The sequence below is a fragment of the Lepeophtheirus salmonis genome, chromosome 4, assembly GCF_016086655.4.
Source record: "Lepeophtheirus salmonis chromosome 4, UVic_Lsal_1.4, whole genome shotgun sequence".
NCBI classification, from domain to species: Eukaryota; Metazoa; Arthropoda; class Copepoda; order Siphonostomatoida; family Caligidae; genus Lepeophtheirus; species Lepeophtheirus salmonis.
In genome coordinates this window covers 22,211,811-22,233,028 of record NC_052134.2, presented here as the reverse complement: position 1 = coordinate 22,233,028, position 21,218 = coordinate 22,211,811, and the positions used below count along the sequence as shown (strand labels likewise).

The following is a 21,218-nucleotide window of genomic DNA, read 5'->3' as shown; positions in this document are numbered from 1 at the left end:
AAAGATATAGACCAATTTTGATCCTTTGTGGAATTCAACTTGTTAAAACAAATAAAAGTGTAAATAACTGTATCTTGAAAAGTTAACCCTAACAGGGCTATTGGAAAATATTTTTTCCATTTCAAACAAAAATGGATTTAAGCAGAAATAACTTGTCGAACGAAAGTTTTACAACCTGAGTAGTAGCTTACTATACCTTATATTATCGCTAACTCAATCTTTTCTTTTTTATAAACTGCCTTACATAGCGTCCTGCAACATTGTTAACATCATAAGTAATGGCGATATAGTTTTGTCGCATTTTACACCGATAATTTGTGTATTTACTCTCCTTAGTAAGCTATGGACAATAAAAATTTATAATAATATTTATTATTATTAAACTTTTTTAGCCTCAGCTACTAATTGGTACGTATATGTACAATTTGGAGATAATGTTTTTATCATTTATTCATATATTGGTACACATATGTTCTATTTTAATAAAAAGTCAATTTATATGTTTTTGTGATCAAATAATAAATAATTGGATATTTCGCAAAAATCCTAAATTTTTTGGGTTTTCCGAAAAAAGTAAGTTCCAATTACCTAATTCGGATAAAACTGCATCAACTTAAAGTTCAGACGTGAATCTAGATCTGATGACATCAATTAATTGGGGAGTTATTAGTGTTCGAAAGTAATTTTGCAAATTTGAAATTATGAAGATAAATATAACAAATCGTTTTGTTTTTTTTAAATATTAGAAATTCAGGTAACTCACTCATTTCATAAATCATACTTCCAAAAACTCAGGATCGAAATTGCAATAACTTGGATTTTATAAAATATAATGTCAAATAATTCTTGAGGCAATATATATTTTCGACGGCAAACGACCATTTCTCACTACTCCAAAGTATGATTGTGATTGACTGTATTCTACTTTAGAATCATGCCTCTAGAATGAAGCTACGACCCTCTAAAACCGAACAGAGACAAATAAATGATTGGGAAAAGAGCTAAGACGTCCAAGTCTGATATAACACATGGCCTGAGAAGTTCCAGACTTCACACACAGATGGCGCTATTTTTTTTATAATTCACCTTATTTTCCGTTAGTATTAACACTCAAAAAAAGTTGTCGAAATAGCATGGCAATCAGTGAGTGAGTTATTGTGTTAGGTGTGACGCTGATTTTTTTTATTTCTAAAGCAATGGATTAAAAACAATTTCTTGTTTAAATTTTACACTACTTCTTGAAGCTAAGCAATGGCTTAAAAAGTGTTATGTGGACTCTGCTCAATTACGCAAATAAAAAAATAAATAATATTGTAAAAAAACAAACTATTTTGAACGAAAAAAACTGTGTTCTTTTGTAAAAACCGGGACTATTCAGCCCATATGTTAAATCTGTATATTTGTAAATGCATAAATGGGGGCGTCCACAGTATTATATAGATATATATATTTTTTTTTTTTTTTTTTTTTGGGGGGGGCTACAGCCCCTCCAGCCAACCCCTGCAGAAAATCCGTGATGAATAATATAGATTTATCCTTGACGTCCGTAGGAACATAAATATTCCTACGGATATTTTGTTTGTGTATTCATTCCATTGAATTAAATTTTTAAATATCAATATTATCGGACGTGTATACATATATTGATGAATACTGATGGGAAAGTATGTACTGTATACATAAGTATACATATATTGTTCCTTTTGTCATGAGACTTGAGGATATTGATGGAAGGCATTGTATATCTATGTACATTGTATATGAATATATATTTTATGAATACTTAAATATATCATAATTGTCCTTCGATAAGTTAATAATGATAAAAATTCTCATTAAAATTTCAGTATTTTTATTTTAAAAAGAAATATTTGTAATTAAATTCTATCCTATCAACAAATCTATAAATAATTATGTATTATTATAAGGAAGATTTGTCTGACTTAGAAAATATATTTTCAACTTTTCTTATTATAATTGCTTAAATGATATTTTTTGTTTTGTTTGTAGGATTTTTTGTAAGTAGAGAAAACAAAAACATATAATACTGATTGTTTTGCATGAAGAAGAAATGACAGGGTGTTTAGATCAAATCGGCGCATTTTTCAAAAATCTTATAATTGTCAGTGAGGCCACATTTTTCAGTGGATTTACTTAAAAGTGACCTTGAATTGTACATATGAATGCTGAAAAAGAGCTCATGTTAGTTATTTGACTTTAATATTAATCACAGCCTGGATCCGGGTCTTACACGTATCTAGAATTTTCAGACCGAAGTCCAAAGCTAGTAAATAGTACTATTGTCAATCTTTTATGAAAATACACATATAGTACAAATTATAAGAGTAAAACTTCCCATTTAAAGCATGTTGAACCAGAAAATAAAGTATTGTTTTTAGTTTTGCTTCCATTACTATATATTTTAGAAACAGTCTAATCTACATCATAATTTGTGTATAATAAATTTTATTAACCTATTAGCACTACTACGAATCATGCATGCCTTCAAAAGGCCAAACAGTAACGAAAAAAAAATAATACTCAACAATGCTGTAGGCCCTAATTCACAAACTATAAATAAAATCCCACCTCAACAAAAGAACAATGTACTTTTTTTTCCGGATAAATTATAAACCAAAATTCACTTAGACATAGTTACAAGCTGTATAATATGCGACTCAGACTTCCTCATTTGATTGGGGAGGGGGGAATATGTGACTTGAACATTGCGTATATATATATTAATTTTTTGACAAAGGAAACCTTAGCTTGGGTTGGGTGCCCATCATCATAGGAGTCATTGAGGTTAATTGTCTCATCACAATCTCTAGTAGGTTATGGTTTTTTTTTTAAAGAATAAGAATAAAAGTTGAATTATTTCCGTATCTTTAAAAGGTTTTAGAAGTAGAATTAAAAGGGATTCACAAAATATGATTACGTCACACAATGGGGGAGAAGTGAACACGTTGTATGCAACCTTTCTCTAAATAAAATTCCCCCAAAAAAAATCGGTTAGTAGCAGTTGATCATTCTTACATACTATGGAGTTATTAGTTGTACGAAATGGATGTAACACTAATCAACATGTTAAAGCTTTTGCTCTTCTTTAGTCTTAATTAAGTCAGACGTGATAGATTACTTAAATACATTTATTAAGCACTCAATTACAAATCTTATTTATGAATTTAACTTCCATTGCTCTCAATGATGGGCTTCATGAGTCCACAGAAGGTGGCATACACTCTGGCAGTGTAGTCTCTTCTTATGAGCTTCCACTCCTTCTCCACGAAGGACTTTATTTTGGTGATATTGTTGTGGTGTGACAGGCCTTTGACTCGACTTGCCACCCGATAGAGTAATCCAAAAGATTCAAATCGGGGCTCTGAGGATGTCAGAAGTTCTTGGACCAAAACTCCATGTTCTCTTCTATCCAGGCTTGCACAACATTGGCTGTGTGAGTGGGTGCCCCATCCTCCTGGAAGACGTAGGACACCTTACCCGACTTCTTGGTGATCTTGAGGACCTACAGGAGTAAATTGGTCTTCAAGATCTCCAAGTAGTCGGTCAAAGGGTCCTATGCCTTCCACTGAGATGGGGCACCCGCCCATCCGTCTTGGAAACGTTGGGGGAGGTCTTCAGAAGGGTTTTCAAAGCAAACAACTCGACTGTTCGGCTTGTTGAAGACGGGGTCGACCGGGAATGTTTTTTTCATCCAAGAAAAAGACTTTCCCCGGCGGCCTGACAAATTTGCAATGGACATGGTGGGCCAGGCATCAAACACCTTCTTGGCCACTTCTGGGATCAGTTTGGCAGGCTAAATTTTATGGTTGTTCTCCTCATTCTTAAGATTTTTCTTATCTTGACAATTTCAGGTGTGCTTCGGCCGTTGCAAATCAAAGCAGCAATCTGATTTATTTTTCCTTCCATTTTTGTCACAGAAATGATAAATGCGTTTGCAATAGCTCACTTGAAAGCATCAAAAGTCAGCTGTTGCAGGAAACATCTGAAATTTAAGAACTGCAATCACTATTCCTCGAAAAATTAATCTATAGTAGGGGTACATCCATTTTGCACGACCCGTAATTATAATTATAAGGATCTGTACACAATTTAACAAGAGCTTCTTAGAATTTAACCAATCTAATTTGAAAACACTCATAATCGGAAATTTTTTTAGAAAAATGGAACATTGATAATTAAATCGATCACTTTGTTATCTTCATTGTATCTCTCAACCTTTCCTCTATAAAAAAAACAATAGGAAAAGGCCCAAAACCGGTTTGAAATAATTAAGAAATTATTTACTTCTAGAAATTATTATTCAATGATTGTTCACAGTTTAACAAGATAAATTGAAATAAATCCAAATAATGTTCAGAAAACAGATGAGGAGGGCTGCATAAAATATGACCTAAATGTGTGGTAGATTTTATCTAGTTTCTACTTTTAGGCAATTTGAATATTGTGTATACTCCAATCTTTAATCACTATTATTCGATTTTTGAAGAAATACCAATTCATTTTAAAGTAATGACATGAAAGATGGAAAATAAAAGTTAGGATTTTTTCGGGAAACTATAAACCTCTTTTCTCTCAAACATTCTTCAAATAGTCAAGATTACCATGTTAATTTTTCAGTTTCTTTTTTCAGATCATATTTTATAGAACTGTATTGATAAGGGGAAAGTAAATTAAAATGTCAAAATAATACATCACTTAAACAACTAGATTACTGATGAATAATGAGGTCTTAGGTACCACAACTTGGGGAGAAACAGTGGTCCCTCACTTTTTGAATATCAATATTTGTAAGAAGCTGCGTGATAATTTTGTCATCAATAAATAAAGTATTTTAATAAAAAACTGCTTCCTTTCCTCATTTTTGAGTTTGTTACGGTGCTCTTGGTTTTTTTGAAAAATAACAGTTATTCCCCTATATCTTCAAAATGGAGATACAAAATATTATGACGTCAGATAAATTGTAGCCTTCGACTTTTGTAAATAATAATCATAATCGATAATAATGAGTTTTTGGTACTCAAAACATTTTGTACATGTAAATATCTCTCAAATTACAGAAACTATGACTATTAAAATGTTCGACGTATTACTATGATGAACCTTTAAATATTTATACGTTCCATCGTGTCCTTGAACTCTGCCTCATCATCATACTTTGATCAATATGAAATAGTTTTTACATATGTATTTACAAATGTCTGTATGGTTGTATATATCACTTTTATGTACTCCTCAATAAAACGATACCACAGTGAAAGTTACCTTCATTTTGTATATGTTTGTAATATATTTTTTGACATCTACATAGCTTTGAGTTTGACGATGATTATCCCTGAGTGCGGAGTGAGGGTTTCCAGCTCTCATAGTAGTAATAAACTCATTATACTTTATGCATACACAACATTATGTACTTAGATAGTAGGGATTGCGTGATGGAAAAAGGTTTGACAATTATTCCCTTTCGTCTTTATTATTTTATGTTTCTCTATTCACCTTGAAGTTGTGAAGATGAGCTGTAAGCTGAGACATAACCTGAGCACCTATGGTGGAGTGAAGTATGTCCATTTACATTGTATCTAAGTAATTTAACGGATCATATTATGCATTATGAATGACCATTCAAGTATTATTTGTGCGTAGAATATTAGAGGTATTATATTGCAAGACCAATACAAGTCATTTAATATTATCAACGAGTCTTGTTTGAGTCCTTGAATATAGTTTATTGGGTCCAATTTGAGGCCTCACATTTATTTATTGCTCATTACAAGTCTATATTTATAATATTAGGTGAGGCTTCTATTTCAAGGGCCACACCAGTGAAGAAGTCTTCAGTGATAATCTTGTGACGCCCTTCCCATCTTGTCTTCTTGGAAAGGTTCTTGCCGCTGTTCATGCGCCTCCTCTCCTTACGGACAAGCTCAGCCTAGCAATTCATAATGTCTGTGACCTCCTATATAGAGTGATGGCCCGGAGAAAATCTGCAACTAGGTGCCTTTTTGGCCTCCATTGTCGTTTATGACTTTATCATCAGATAACACACTAATTAGGCTATTAAAATGAAGAAAAAATATGGTTCAATATAGGTATAAACATTTATTTGTAAAAAAAAAAACTAAGTATTTTTGTTTAAATTTTAGTTTCATCAAATATCTTCCCTTTGCCACTATAACTGCTTTTACAGACTTTTGGCATTTTTGTTATTAGTTTTCCGAAATTGAGAGGTTTGATATCCTTTCAAAATGTACTACTTACATTTTGGGTTACTTTTCCGGAACTTTTCTAAATAGGTGTTCTCACAAAAGAACTATTGGGTTTCAATCAGGAGATGGAGCTGGTCATTGTATAATAGATCAGTTGTTACTGGCTTCTTTTTTTTTTACAAAAAGTTTTTGCAGAGCTTGGATGTAGTTTTTGGATCCTTGTCCTGTTGAAAAGCAAACTTCACTCCAATTAATCTCTGTCAAGAAGGAATTACTTGCATCTTCAGGATAGAATGATAACCATTCTGAAAGAATTAACAACCAATTTCTCATATTGGCCGGAGAAAAAAATTACATATGAAATAAAGCCTGGCCAAAAAAACTGAATTTTAAAGATACATAAAAAAAAATATTATGGATTTATTTTTGTCATAATAGCTTTCATCGGATTTAAGTAAAAAACATTGATAAAGTCATAAACATTAATAAAAATCACGAAGAAGTAGGTTTTTCATAAATTTTTTTCGTCTGTGTATCTTAACCAATAATACAGGGTATAAAAGTTGATAAATTAAAAATATATATATATATGGCTCAACATCGATTGCCAGTAATATTAGCCTTATAGAGCTATAATTGGTGCGGTATGATTTGCTTACGCACACTATATATATCCTGGACTTGCATTCATATTTACATAAGTACCTTGGAAGTTTTTCTACACTCGGATGGAATGACTTTACAACTACTACTAATTTTTCATTTTGTTTACAGGTTCGATACAAAATATTTCGTCATCATCTTATTTATTTATTTTTGAGTTCCATTTATTTTGTATGGAAAATGAAAAAAATATATATAAAATTGACGAAAATTATATTGTCGTGTACACTATATGTATATACAAAGAGAAGAGGATCCTCGTGACAAAATAACTAATCTTGTTATGAAATTTTTTTATTACATCAGGAAATAATGATCATTTGAGAAAGTTTTTTTTTTTTTTTTTTCAATTTGGATTCTCATTTGAGAAAGGAAAATAATTAAATTAAACCGGGGATTCTCTGAACAGGTACATAGTGAAATGATGACGGTAATTAATCCGTTCTTAATTAAAAAAATATTCCAGTCGTACGGAGGGAGGGGGTATTTCATCACGTGGTATTAATATCCATGTATATTAGGACGGTTTATCTTTCTACTTTTCGAATTTTGATTACGGCGAGTGAATAAAAAGTAAGTTATCATAAAATAGCTTATGCCGAATTTCATTGTTCCACAATGTCATCTTTAGGTTGAAAATGAGAAAAACTCATCAATGGGTACTCGAGTTCTATTAAATATAAAAAAAAAAGACACTGGAAACTTGGCACATGTACCTAAAATGCGAGTATTTACTTGTAACTTGTCACAACTTATGATTACCGCCTTTTTTTAGCACAATATCTTATTAAATGCAAATGTCTATGTTGTCCAAGAATCACGCTCGAAACAATGAATGGATTTTTTTGAAATTGTTCATGTAGCTTTTTAGGCTCCAGAAATTATTCTGGTAATAATGTTCTTGGTCTTCAAGGCCATGGCGGCCTTTAAATAGTAGTTTTCTAAAAAGTAACTAAAACCCAATTTTGTCAATAAAACAAAAAATAAAGAACGTGAAATAGAAGAGAGAATAAGACATAGGATTTTTGAAAACAATATGAAAGATGAGCGAAGGATAGTTCAACATCAAAAAAATTTCTTCTCTAAACCTTCAAATTATATAAAAATAAATAAAAAATCACAAACTTTCAATAACTCTTTAAAAAATATGATTTTTTGACTGACGAGCTTTTAAGCTTGTAAAAAGTATTTGTGAGAGAACATAGATGAATAACAAATATTCAAGCGAATAGCAAGTTTTTCTTACAAGTAAAGAGTATACAAGCAAGTAACAAGAATATCTTATATTTCCTCGAGTATTTTATAAGAGACTCAAAAACGCTCGAGAAGGAAAATTCAGCTCGCAGAATATCACTAAAAAAATAGTTTGCATGGGTGTTTTTTCCACCGCATAACAAATTTTACAGCCAAGCTGTAATCGAAACTTGAAAAAAATTGACAAACATACCGCCCTAATATTATATTATATACATAATAATATTCAAATGAGTTTAAAAAGTAAAAATAATCTTCTTTTTACAGAAAAAGTATTAAATTAAAAGCTTAATAATCGTGCTGCTGAATAGAGGCGCATATAAGCGTTGTTGATATCCCTCCTATAGAGAACTCTTAGTACTCTTCTGTTCCCCTTCCTGGGTCAAGGGTATCGTTATTTTTATTCTATAGAAATATTTATATTCATAAAAACACAAATATATTATATATTATTTGGAATACAAATTGCAATGTTGAGTGACTATTTAAATCCCTGATAGTCAATCATTAAAAAAGTTATTTACGATTAAAATTAAGTATGATAACAGTATCGCAAATAGAGTGAACTATATCTAACGAGAGGTATTCCAAATTAGGGGCATACCTGTGACTTGGACTTTTATTTTCTTGTTGACAACTTTGAAATGAAATTTTTAGAAAAGGGAATTTAATTAACTTTTTGCGTTTTTATTACACCATATGGAAGTGATAACTAAGGATGACACGTCATATAAAAACACCTGTTAAGTTCAATAATTTAGTATCAAGTCAAAATTCTGGAGTTTTAAAAGATTTATTTTTACACTAAAACAACAATTATATCATTTTTGATACCATTTTGACTCTGCGATAAAGTTTTATCTAATTTTCAAACTCTGGCCTTCCAAAAAAAAAAATGTGTTTTATTAATTATGTGAACCATACGTCCAAACAAAATTTTTGGAGTCATAGTACCTAAATATCTTATTCTAACTCAGCGGCCGGTTGAATAATTTTTACATCTACCGATGTTTACTTGTTCAAACCAGTACTCAGACCCATAGAAAAACATTCTATTGAGGTTTAACAGCTTTTAATACTAATTGTATTGTAACTAGTGATGAATCAGTCATTATTTATTCGGTGCAGGCCAGTCTTTTAAGAACGGTCCTTAAGACTGTCGGTTCTTGTGACTGTCTGTTGATTAACGTCATCAAGGACCTAACGTTATGCTTAAGGTCTGATATGAACAGATTCAAACATAATTTTTTTATGGGCCACCATATTTTTGAAACTTTGATGGGGGGGATCTTTTTTTATATGAGCAGTCCGCAACCCGAGTTGCAATACCACCGTTGTTCTAGTGTGTGAATATCACGATATATTAAAAATAAAATTAGAATATTGTTCAATTAAGCCTTTTTTAGATAATACATTCATTTTGTTTGTAAAATTTACTCCATTGTATTGCTGAAGAACAGGTGGAATCTTTTGTGATACCAGCAGTCCGTAAAAGGAAATGCACATCAACATGTTTCTAATGTTAAATTATGTTTATTTCTAGGGGTGTAATTCAAAAGCATTTTTTAAAGAGCGAGTTTTTTTGTTTTGTTTTTGTAGACAACCTTAACAGTTTATTTTTATTTTCTAAGGCTGTTATCGTTATTATTGCATTGTTCATGAGAGAAGTTTAAATATAAAGACTAAGTGGTGAGCGTAAGAACTGAGAGAATGTTATACAAATTAAAGTCACGTTAAGATACAAAATATCGGCTGACAGGATCCGCATAGTTGTAAAATATTTATTTATTTGAGATTCCACTTACAATTTGAGTAGAGTTGCAAAATTAACAACTTTAATACACGCAATACTGATTTAAAAATTAATTATTTTACAATATTATATAGTTGGGGCCTTTGTATTTTAATGATTTTATAAGGACTATTTTTCTAATTTTTCGTATATAATTTCGTCAATGTTTGTTTCTCATATTTTATTCATTTACTTTTTCAGATTTTTTTCATTGAAGAATGAGGGGATTCCATAGTCTACTTTGGATGTTTGTCCTCATTTGGCCAGCAAATTGCCAACGGTTCTTTAGAAGATCACATCAATTTGATTTGAATCATCACACTCTCAGACGGAATGGAGGAGCCAATATAGGTAAGTGTTTGAAAATGGAGGATATACCTATATTGCATTTTTAGAAATGATGGTTATTGGTTCTATAGGGTAGTCCGTGAATTCTTAGCATTAGATCGTATTTGACGGAATTAGACTCAGAAATATTGAACACAACACGAATACAGAAAGTGGTATACGTAAATGGTATTTTTTTTATATTCTATTTTTAGTAGAAAGTAAAATAGTATTAGACGAACGTCACTTGCACCAGCATTTTGTTATAAAAATATTGAACCACCAAAATACCATTTGAAGGCTTTTATAGGGATTTTAAGAATATCAAAAATTTAAACTTGAGGCTTGTTTTTAATATTTTCATGAATTCTCTTAGTTTCTGTATGATTTCCGTATTTTTGTACCTCCGATTGTATTGATTTTATCAGCTTTATATTCGTATTTTAGTAATATAGTGATGTAATCTTCCCCCAAGCTTTAATTTTAAACTAAAATGTTATTTATATATATGTTTTACGAAACTACTCCAGTATTTAATTGTAAGAACCAAAAAAAAATAATACCAACTACGTACACCGCTTTCCAAATTTCTTACATATACAAAAAAAAAATTGTTGTAATCGAATTTTTATAGTAGAATCTTCACATCTCTCCACTAAATATCCTGTACTCTAATTAAAATTTGTTAAACGTCATTTTTGTAAATGTTTTCGTATTTAGATTATAGAAAAGAACAAATCCCACTCCTTTGTTCCTATGTATGTGAAAAATACTTGAGTCTAGACATAACTAAAATTATGATAAAAATCCCTGTTCTAATGAGAGCTAATCAAAAACATATGTTAGTCTGAAACGTCAAATTACCAAAATTCTAGTTCCTCATCAATCTGAAACCAAATCCAGATTCTAGTACGATTCACGTTCAAATCATCATTATAATGAGTTTGAATCATAATAGTATATAGTTCAATTTAGCCCATGTCCATGGTTCTATGTCCTAATCAAGTCTGAGTATTAATGATGCCGAGTTTATGAAAAAAAATACTCAATTACGGACTCCAATACTACAGCTTTGATTTACCCACATATATGCTCTGTCAACCAAAAAAGCAAGATAGAAAGATTTTTCTCAAAATGAAGCTTGGATTACTTTTTTATTCTTTGACGAAACATCGTTTATTTTTATTTGCAAATTATTTATATTAACCTCTCAGGTGTGTTGTAAACTGCACTTAAAGTAGCCAGAATTCATCATTACAATAAAAGACGAGAAATTGACGGATTTCATATGAATGACCACATCGATCCAATAGAAGTCTTTCTATTCAAATAAAAGTTATAAACTATATCTTAAACTCTTGGCTATCATATGTGATCTCACAAATTTGAATGGCAAACCAATAATAGATTCAAATATGTTGATGAAATGTTGGTCTGTATGTAGATAGAAAGTAAGAAAAATAGATGTGGATTTTGTCCCTTTCTTGATTTTTGTTCAGTATTGTTTTTATGTTTACATATCACATATGTGCGAGTACAAATGATTGTTATTGGTTATATGGTAATTAGTGAATTCTTGGCATTGAGGATTATTTGAAGGAGTGATTGATCCTCAATGTGTATCTCCTTAAATGTGATCATAGGGGGTGGTGGTTTCTCGTCCCACATTCACGAGGAGAAAATACTACATACATTTATTAAAAAAAATACCCACCCAAATAAATACATTTGTATATTGTACTTGTAACTTTATATCAGGTTAGCAACCCATATTTCATCCATATCTTACTTCCTTCGTTACTTCCCTACCAAAAGATAATTATCCTCATACGTGAATCGTGATTTTTAACAAAAAACAACAAATGAATTAAATATATATTTGGAAAAAGGTCATACATCATATTTTTGGAAGTAATACATATTCGTAATTTGGGATTAGGGTCTCTGATTCCCCGGGGAACACATTTTTAAACTACGGGATCCCGGGAGATTTACTGTTCGTAAAATTTAATTATTTCTTATTATAACTTTAAGAATAAATAAATAATTTTAAACTAGTCATATGCTCAATAACAGATGTACTTTAATTAAATATATTTAAGTTCGTTAATGTTATTATCTTTGGTAATCCAAACATTGCTTGCATAAATATCGGACTCGAAAATTTCCATTATTTGATTCCTATTTCCGACAACTGGCCTTCCAGAGCGTGATGCTTCTATTACATCAAAATTACCCGAACAGAACCAACAAAACGAAAATGGCGTATGATGGGCTTTTACAGTATCACGGCCACAAACACTCTTCACATTTCTATCTACATGGCGTGGTTTTTCGCCTTGTACGAAGAAAAACTGTAAGGTATGTCGTATTTTCTCATTGCTGGTGTCCATCTTTGAGAACTGGTCAAACATTTCAGAGTCAAAGATGGACACCAGCAATGAGAAAATACGGCTTATCTTACAGTTTACGCTATCGAAGGTAAACCAATTACAATTATACATTGGAACATATACATCACAAAACCCATCTTTTAGAAAGATAATTGACGTCTTTTTACTACAGCTATTTTATTTTCAATTCTCATGTTGTTCATTTTATCAAAATCACTAAGGGTTTGTTTTTGTTATTTTGAAAGCCTACAGGTTCATATTTTTTTTTATTTTGCTGGACAGACCAGGTAACAAAAGGTACTTAACAAGATAATTTTTGATAAATTATTTAAATATAATTTAATGAAACTTAGACTATGAAAAAAAAACGCGGGTGTAAGCGAGGTAATCTCGTACAAAATACCCAGTCTATCCGAGCCAAAAGTTAAATTAACCGGGTCTACTTGATTCTAAAAAAATAATCCCCTTCAGCCTCAATTACATTCTTTATATAAGGCCGAAAGCGCAAGCAGCCCTTCATCACTTGATCCCTTGGTGAATCCTAGAATTATTCATGATCTGACAGACAAGTTCGTCTTAATTATAGCAGGGTTCGGTTGATTTGTCGTTAAATCACACCCCACACACTAAAATCCATGAGATTCAGATCTGGCGAATTTGGAGGTCAAAAGTCCGTCGAGAATAAGTCGTCAAAATTATCATGGAACCATTTCAGACTTTTTTTTTTAGATGTGGCGGAGAGCCGAGTCATTCTGTTATATTTAAAATCTCCCACTGTCCACCATGTCGAACCAGTGATTCACCTTGGTCTCTAACACGTCCAGGTAGGCACCAGTGTTTACCCAGAGACCTTGAACACAAGAAGAGGCACAACATGGCTTTCGGAACTAACCACCTCAAACACCATGATGTGGACTGGGAACTTCTTCTGACGACGGGCACATCTTTGGGCCAGACTGAACATCTTACTAAGTTCCAAAGTAAGTGCCCCCGTTTGCCAAAACAACATTCCAAAGTGGTGGAATAGATATAGCTTGTGCACCAATAAATTCGTCAAACATAGGATGTTGTAAATATTGACACAAATATTTAATAAATATTAGATTTAGTCCAATTGCTGAAGGACTTTTTTTTGTTTACAAAACAAACAATAAATCAAAGTTACGAGCCCTTATTTTTTATTTTTTAAGTATTTTGAGCACGACTTGAATATATCTACATATGTATTAATATGTTTATAAATTGTATTCTATTCAAAGAAAAGTTTTTTCGTGAATATTTATTAACATTCATGAATAGTATTAATATACATATGTGGTTTTTGAAAGGCTTGATCGTGGACATGGAAGAGTCCTTTGTATAAATAGTTCTGAGAAAAAAAAGGTTATATAGAGTTAATGTAATATTCATTAAGGATAATTGAATTGTTTTTCTATTAGTACTGAATTTATCAATAAAAGTTACAAACTAATTTTATTTGAGAAATGAGTTTACACTGTGTAAAGTCATTGAGATTATTCATGATTCTTATAGCCAAGGATATTTCTATAAGAAATTATTTGTTGAAATAAATTTAAATATTGTTACAATAGCAAAACCAGTAGTTGATGCACCCCGTTTTTTTGCAGAATTTTATACCAACTAAAAAAAAATTCCGTTTCTTAAATCATAATTTTCGATAGGAAAAAATCTCTACTAAAAAATTTAACACTTAAATTTAAAAAAGAACAACAGTTTTTTGTCTAATAAAAAAAATTATTTGTCGAAATTTGTCTTGGGGAAGAACAGTTGAGCTTTAATAATATTTTATTACATCAACTACAAGACGCAGTGACAAGGTAGGGAGCGGAGAAGAAAATAACCATGGGCATTGGTAATAATTATTCCTATGTCGATCTTCAATTCTACTCTGAGCCCAAAAGTGACTTAGACTTTCAATCCCTCAATAAATCATCAATGTTACTTTCCGTCTTTTCTGAGTACACACAAATGTTATATCCGGCTTTATATCTATCAATTATATGTTGTATATAGTTGAAAAGGAAGTTTACTCATCAGGAATTTAATAATAATTAAAATTTACTCTTCATTTGGCCAAATCCACATAAAACGAGAGAGTTTCAAAATACGCCCGATTTTATCATTAGTATTGAACTATTTACATATTGTATTTTTAATTTACCACCCAGTAAATATAATATTTATGTATGATAATTCATTTGAGAGTACTTATAGTCCACCCTGTATGTACTTATATGCATAAGAATGGTTCAAGCCATGGTTTGATTAGATGATTTGATTCATATATTACGTACCCTGCTTCATTTTATATTCGTATAATATCTTAATGGATAAAATTTGAATATCTTAAAATAAATCATTTCCGTCAATACTCAAATTACTTATTTGTATTTATACATATTTGTGTTTTTCTGTGGAAGATCCACTTTCCAAATACCATCTACAACCATAACATAATTGATTGATGGTATGCGTATTAAGTAACTAGGAAAATAATAATTGTGGTTGAAAATGAAATACGAGGGGGGTCTGAAAAGTTTCCGACCTAACATAGATGCAATAAATTTTTTCCGAATTTTGATAATTATTTGTCAATATTGTAGTCTTGTCATTTTAAACAAATTTTCCCATTACTCTACCTTTTCCAAATATTAGTTGTCGTTTTTCTTTGCAATATAATTGTTTACGAGACACTTTTTGTTTACGGCTCAATTACTCCGAGTTGGATTGACTTAGACGCTTCAAATTTTAAAACAACAAGCCTTTATATATATGCTATTGTTTAAATCTATGAAAGGTTACTCTTTCCAAAAAAAATATTTAAATTCAGCTTGATACTCTATATGGTCCATTTTCAACACTCACATCATCTCACTCAAAGAACTGCTCCTCCAAAATAGCTGAAACTTTGTTGAAAAACTGCCAATAGAAACTAGATAGATGTCACAAGTGAGTTTTTTTACAAATGCTACTACCATCTTCATGCTGAGGTTAGAAACTTTTCAGACAACCCTCGTAGTATTAAAGTGTCTGTATAAAGTATGTTTAATAATTACAAAAAGTGTTGTAGGTCCACATTTACAAGGGGACCCTACAACTTTGACAATTCGTATCTTGAATAAAACTTTTCATAATTTGAGTTAACCTCAAGGGTCTTATGAAAGTCTCAGGGTAGATTACGCAAAGGGTGTGTAGTGTTGACACAGTGTTGTCCAAAACATATTTTTTTGTTTTGTACCACCATTTAGTAATTTTTTGACCAATTTGGACCAACATTTCTGTGGAGCCAAAATATCACAGAAAAAATTTAATTGATTTTATATTTTGGACCGAATTTTTTGGATTTAAAGATTTGATTTTTCTTCATCCTGATTAATGTGTATTACGAATATGATTTATTTAATACATTTAACTTCTTATGATGGTATTGTGCCCAAATTTCATAGTTTTGAAACCCACACGACATAATTAACAATTCATCTATAGTTACAGGGTAGAGCGAATTTTAAAAGAGGCCGATCTAGAACGATTTTTTATTCATAGAACAGATTTTTTTATGAGAATGATTCTACAAAAATCGTAAGGGCCTCAGCTCTGTAAAGGATTTATAGACCAAAACTTAATACAAATAAGTTACCTGATTTTGTGCTTTTATAATTAATTAAAAATAGCTCATTAGTGATCATATATCAGAATAACGGTCTTTCAATATTTCGAACGGTGATTTTTTCAAGTACATTTTTAGTTTGATTTTTAATTTAATACTTTTTGTTTTTAATCGTAATTTGGAAAATATAGTATATCTGTCAAAGGGATTATAAAATTTATTACTAAAAAAATATGATATTTCGATATTTTGTTTAAAGTAAGCCAGAATATTAATTTTTATGGAATTTTATGGACATACTTATAGAAAAGCCAAAATTACCTTTGGAATCCTTAGGCATAGCAAATTTATACTTTTAATGGATATTTTTACTATTTCAGGCTATATTTATCAATTTTACCCCCATGTCATATTTAACTTTCTTTCGTGAAATTGAAGATAGTGTAAGCAGAAGGTTGAAATTCAATGACTGGAATATTATAATAAAAAGAAAAGAATTTCGCAAACCGAGGGGATGCTAATTATATAGTATTGCCTATGGAGTTGGGGGAAAGGTATATCGACTCTTCGAATTATTCGAATAATCATTTCCTTTGAAAGATCTTGAAAATAGATGAAAAATCTCATTATAGGGGTGAGGTTGTGAGTTTGTCATTTATGAAGAGGGACTTAGAGTCGATTCGTGGAATGAGGGATGAGCTTTGAGGTGGATTGACGTATCCCAGTAGGTTAAAAGTAATATTTTATTCTAGATATATTTTCTTTCGTAGTGATTTACTTAATGAGATGTGATCTTCTCCAGAATCATCGCTCAGTTTACGGATTTACAAAATTATTTTCTAATTATGAAAATATTACAATAATTGAATCTGCTAACTATCTGCTTACACTCTTTCCAATTTTTTAGATAGAGAGTGAAAATATGACGTGCGATAAAAAAATTTAAGTCATGGATCATTTTATTTTAAAAATTGGATTCACTCTAATATACAATCAATTATTAAATACTTTGCATATTTGACTTATAAACAAACAAACCTAACCAATAAACATATTTTTCCTTGTTTTAAATACCTACATGAGATACAAACTATTGGCATCTCTCTTTAGAAAAATAAAAAATAAACCCCCAAAAATGATGATTGAGAAGGGGTTTACTCATTCCTTTTCTCTTTATGGCTTGAAGAAAATTAAAAGCCAAGTTATTTCGTAAGACTGTTGATTAGACACTATTTAATACAAAAATTTAATAAATGAAATCAGCAGGACGTTACCTAACTCCATATTTTCTATAAAATAGATATTTACTTATATATGGAAGTTTTCTAGGTAGTTTAAAAAAAAATCCATATTCAGCTGTTGAAGTTCCTTTGCTATCCAATCTTAATCATTCTTAAATTTTACATATTTATGTCATTTTCTATAAATTGTATCCGGCAAAATTTCTCTCCGATAGAAAAGAAAAGGAATATATCATAAAATTCTTAAGGGCAATAGTGTTCCTCTGGGACTGAAGATATTATTATTATTATTTTTTTTTTTACAATGCATATTTATTTGCGTGTTGGATAAAGACCCATTTTTAACAGTAATCTCATTTCCAAAAATTAAAACTATATACGAAATAATGTGTCTTTTGATGAGGTTTAGAAACAAGGGTGAGTAGGTAAAGCACAGTCAGTGAGCATTCTAGAGACTAAAGTGTTCCCTGGCTCATCAAACTCTACTAAAAAATAATTATGAACCTTTTATTATGATACTTTCATTCTTGAAGAGAGAATATCTAAGTATTAAATAGCTACGTATGAGTGTGCTACTGAGAAATGGAGAGAAACACTAAGGATTTGTCTTTTTTATTATCAAAGAAAAAGTTTGACTGCTTCCCGGTACTTGATTAATCCGGCCTTTGTCGGGTACTACCTCAAGTATATATAACATAAAATTAAAAAATGAAAAATAAAAAATGGATTTTTTAAGGATAAAAAACTCATTTTTTAGTAACAACAGGATGAGTAAGAACTTTTTTTTAAATTAGCCTAATCTATAAATACAATTTTATATACTTCAATAAAATCATCATTCAACAAAACAAACTTTCAAATGATTTATTGGCTTGAAACGAATAAATACGATAACCTATTTTTGCATCTATATATACTGGAAGTAAAAAATAAATTTAGAATTTACATAAATGGTGTAGCAAAAACATGATCCACATAATATATAACAAGGGTAAAAATCTCAGGGAATTAATGGAAGGTTAATTAAATGGATCTACTACAAGAATGATGGTGCTTTTTTTCTTAGTCGTTTATTTAGGTGAGGAGGAAAGGTTGAGAGTTAAATACCACATCCTGTACATTTTCAAAAACATAAATAATCATAGTAAAAGAAATATATATATTAAGGCTGTTCCATCGTAAGAATATTAAATTAGAAAAATCCGTCTCTTTTATTTAACGATATTTCAAATCTATTTAAATATATATTTTCGTACTTCACTTACTTAAATAAATATTAAAGCATTATACTCTAAGAGTACACTACAATGTACACTATACCAAGAGAAACTTTTATCTTTTTTGTATTTATAAAAACTATAGATTTTACATAAATACACCTTAACGCCGCATGCTGCTTCTTTTTGGTTAAGTCATTTATCAAAATTACATGAAGTTTTCTTCTTCATAATAATACTATGTAGTAAAACAAAGAATGGAATAGGAGATTATGTTACAGGGTGGATATCAATTATTATTTAATTTCACTCTATAGATAGTATCATGTATGTATACTCATGTAAAAGGCTTTACAAATAAGGCATAATATGTACAATACATGTTTTTTTTATAAGGGATAGAATGGGTATGGGAAATATTGTAAATTGTTCATAACTTGTACACAAACTACCACGTACTTTTTTCAGTTTTATAGTTATTTTTTCATTATCAGAAGGATTCTAAATCGTAAGTAGCAGAGGAGAAGCTTCACTGTTTTGATGGTTCATCTATTAGCTACAAGCTTCTATTAGATGAGAGACATAAAAACAGGTACTACTCCGTGTGAACGAAGGACATTATCAGAAATACTCGGATTTCTATCCTCAAATTGACTCTAAGTCCTCCAGGAATTTACACCCATAAAATCCCCAACAAAACCTCACTGTTTCTCGAAGTCCTTTTTGAGCATACACACTTATACTTAGATATTCCCTTCTCGAGAAAAATAAATAATAGGCTAATATTATTGAATTATAAATATGTATTGACTAGATTAAGTACCGGATGGTCCATTGAAACTGACCACTTACTAATTCAATAATTAATGAATGTTGATGAAATGAAATTTATTCATACATCGATATATTAAAGCATAAACAATTAGTAACGAAACCAAAAAAAAACTGAGCTCCCTAGCATAGGTACAAGTCGAGAAATAGACACTTGAATATGATTGACAAGTTTCCATTCACACACTCCAAGTAGTTGGGCATCTCCAGTACCACCGTCTACGCAGTCAGAAAATCCGAAACATTGGAGAGGAAGCAGGGTTATGTCCAAAAAGGCAAAACTGGACCCAAAGAAATTAAAGAAAATAAATAGACTAATCCCCTCAAATACATGAGGGCCCATGCAAGAGATCTTGGGGTTTTACACCAGACTGTTCAGAGAGCTATCCAAAAAGTTGGGGGAAAGAGCCTTGTGAGGGTGGAGAGGCCCGATTTGACAACCCCAATGAAAGAACCCCATCTTCTCGGTTGCATGACTCTTTTGAATGCGTCTTTTGAGATCTTTTTGGAAATGTTTGGCCCCCTATAGGCCTGATGCTACCCCCCCCAGGAAAGTCATGTCAGAAGACTACATTCATGTTTGTGATACTCAATTTGTTTTCTACAACCTGGAAGCCATCATTGCCACTAAGGGCGGCTACATTAATGATTAAGGGAGCTCAGACACACATTTATTTATCTTATTAACTCTGTCAAAATTATATTGTTAGTTCATAATCAATACCTTGTTTATTATTAAAAGTGTAAAGTGTTCAGGTGTTAATAGACGCCTCGCCATAAGGATCCCTGTTCATCATTGTTGTGAAGTCAGGGATAGATGCAAGGTTGGTTAACAGATCATCTAGAGCAGTTGTGGTTTGTCTTACAGTGACCCACGTCTCATTTGGACTTAAATGTGCCACAGAATATTACAAATGAATTTGTAGTTTCCAAAAAAAAAGTTAAAAATTGTATAAATAATATTTTGACCATATCAAGAATATTCAATTATCTTTGTTGTAAGTGCTCAAATTTCAAAATATTCATTCCGTTGATGTTATATATACAACTTAGACAAAAATACAATTTTAACTTAATGCGTAAAAAATAAAAGTTAATGATTATATTTTTGCATTGAAAAAAGCGTAAATATCCGCATTTCATAATGACAAAAATAAAAAATAATCAACAATATGCCATCATTATAGGATTAAATTCTTTCGTCATACGGATGTCTTGACTCATTTTACTATTTATTTATTGTTTTTATTCATTTAAAATAAGGAACACTTTTGCATTCATTTTTGTGATACTCAGTTTGTTTTATCATGAGTGGGCCTGGTTCAAAATTTTTAAAAAAATCTGAAATTTTGGCTGAAAATTTGATTTTCTTCAAATATTTGCGGGGCCCTTTCTATAATAACCTTTTTATTAAAATTATCAATTGTTTTTCTACTTGTGTGGTCTTTAAAAATTATTATTGACTTAAATAATATTTTTTCAGTATATAAAATTATATCCAGCACATCCTTTGGGAAAATGGACCTCAATGCTTTCCACAAAACCTGAGCCTGGTAACAATCACTAAAGATTATAATCGTTCTAATCATATTTTTGTTTTAAAAACCTATACTTGTTGTTTAGACGGATCAGCCTAGAGTTGTAATAA

At 30.7% G+C, this 21,218-nt stretch overlaps 1 protein-coding gene across 1 annotated transcript in view; it reads left to right on the top strand.

Annotated features, from left to right (window-relative positions):
• The window catches only part of LOC121115660 (metabotropic glutamate receptor 3), a 67,004-nt gene that overhangs the window by 32,310 nt on the left and 13,476 nt on the right, over positions 1-21,218 (top strand). Inside the window, exon 2 of the mRNA XM_040709758.2 lies at positions 10,135-10,284. Coding sequence (XP_040565692.1) covers positions 10,152-10,284 — 133 coding nt within the window. The 5' untranslated portion in view covers positions 10,135-10,151. The remainder of the gene's footprint in view (positions 1-10,134; positions 10,285-21,218) is intronic.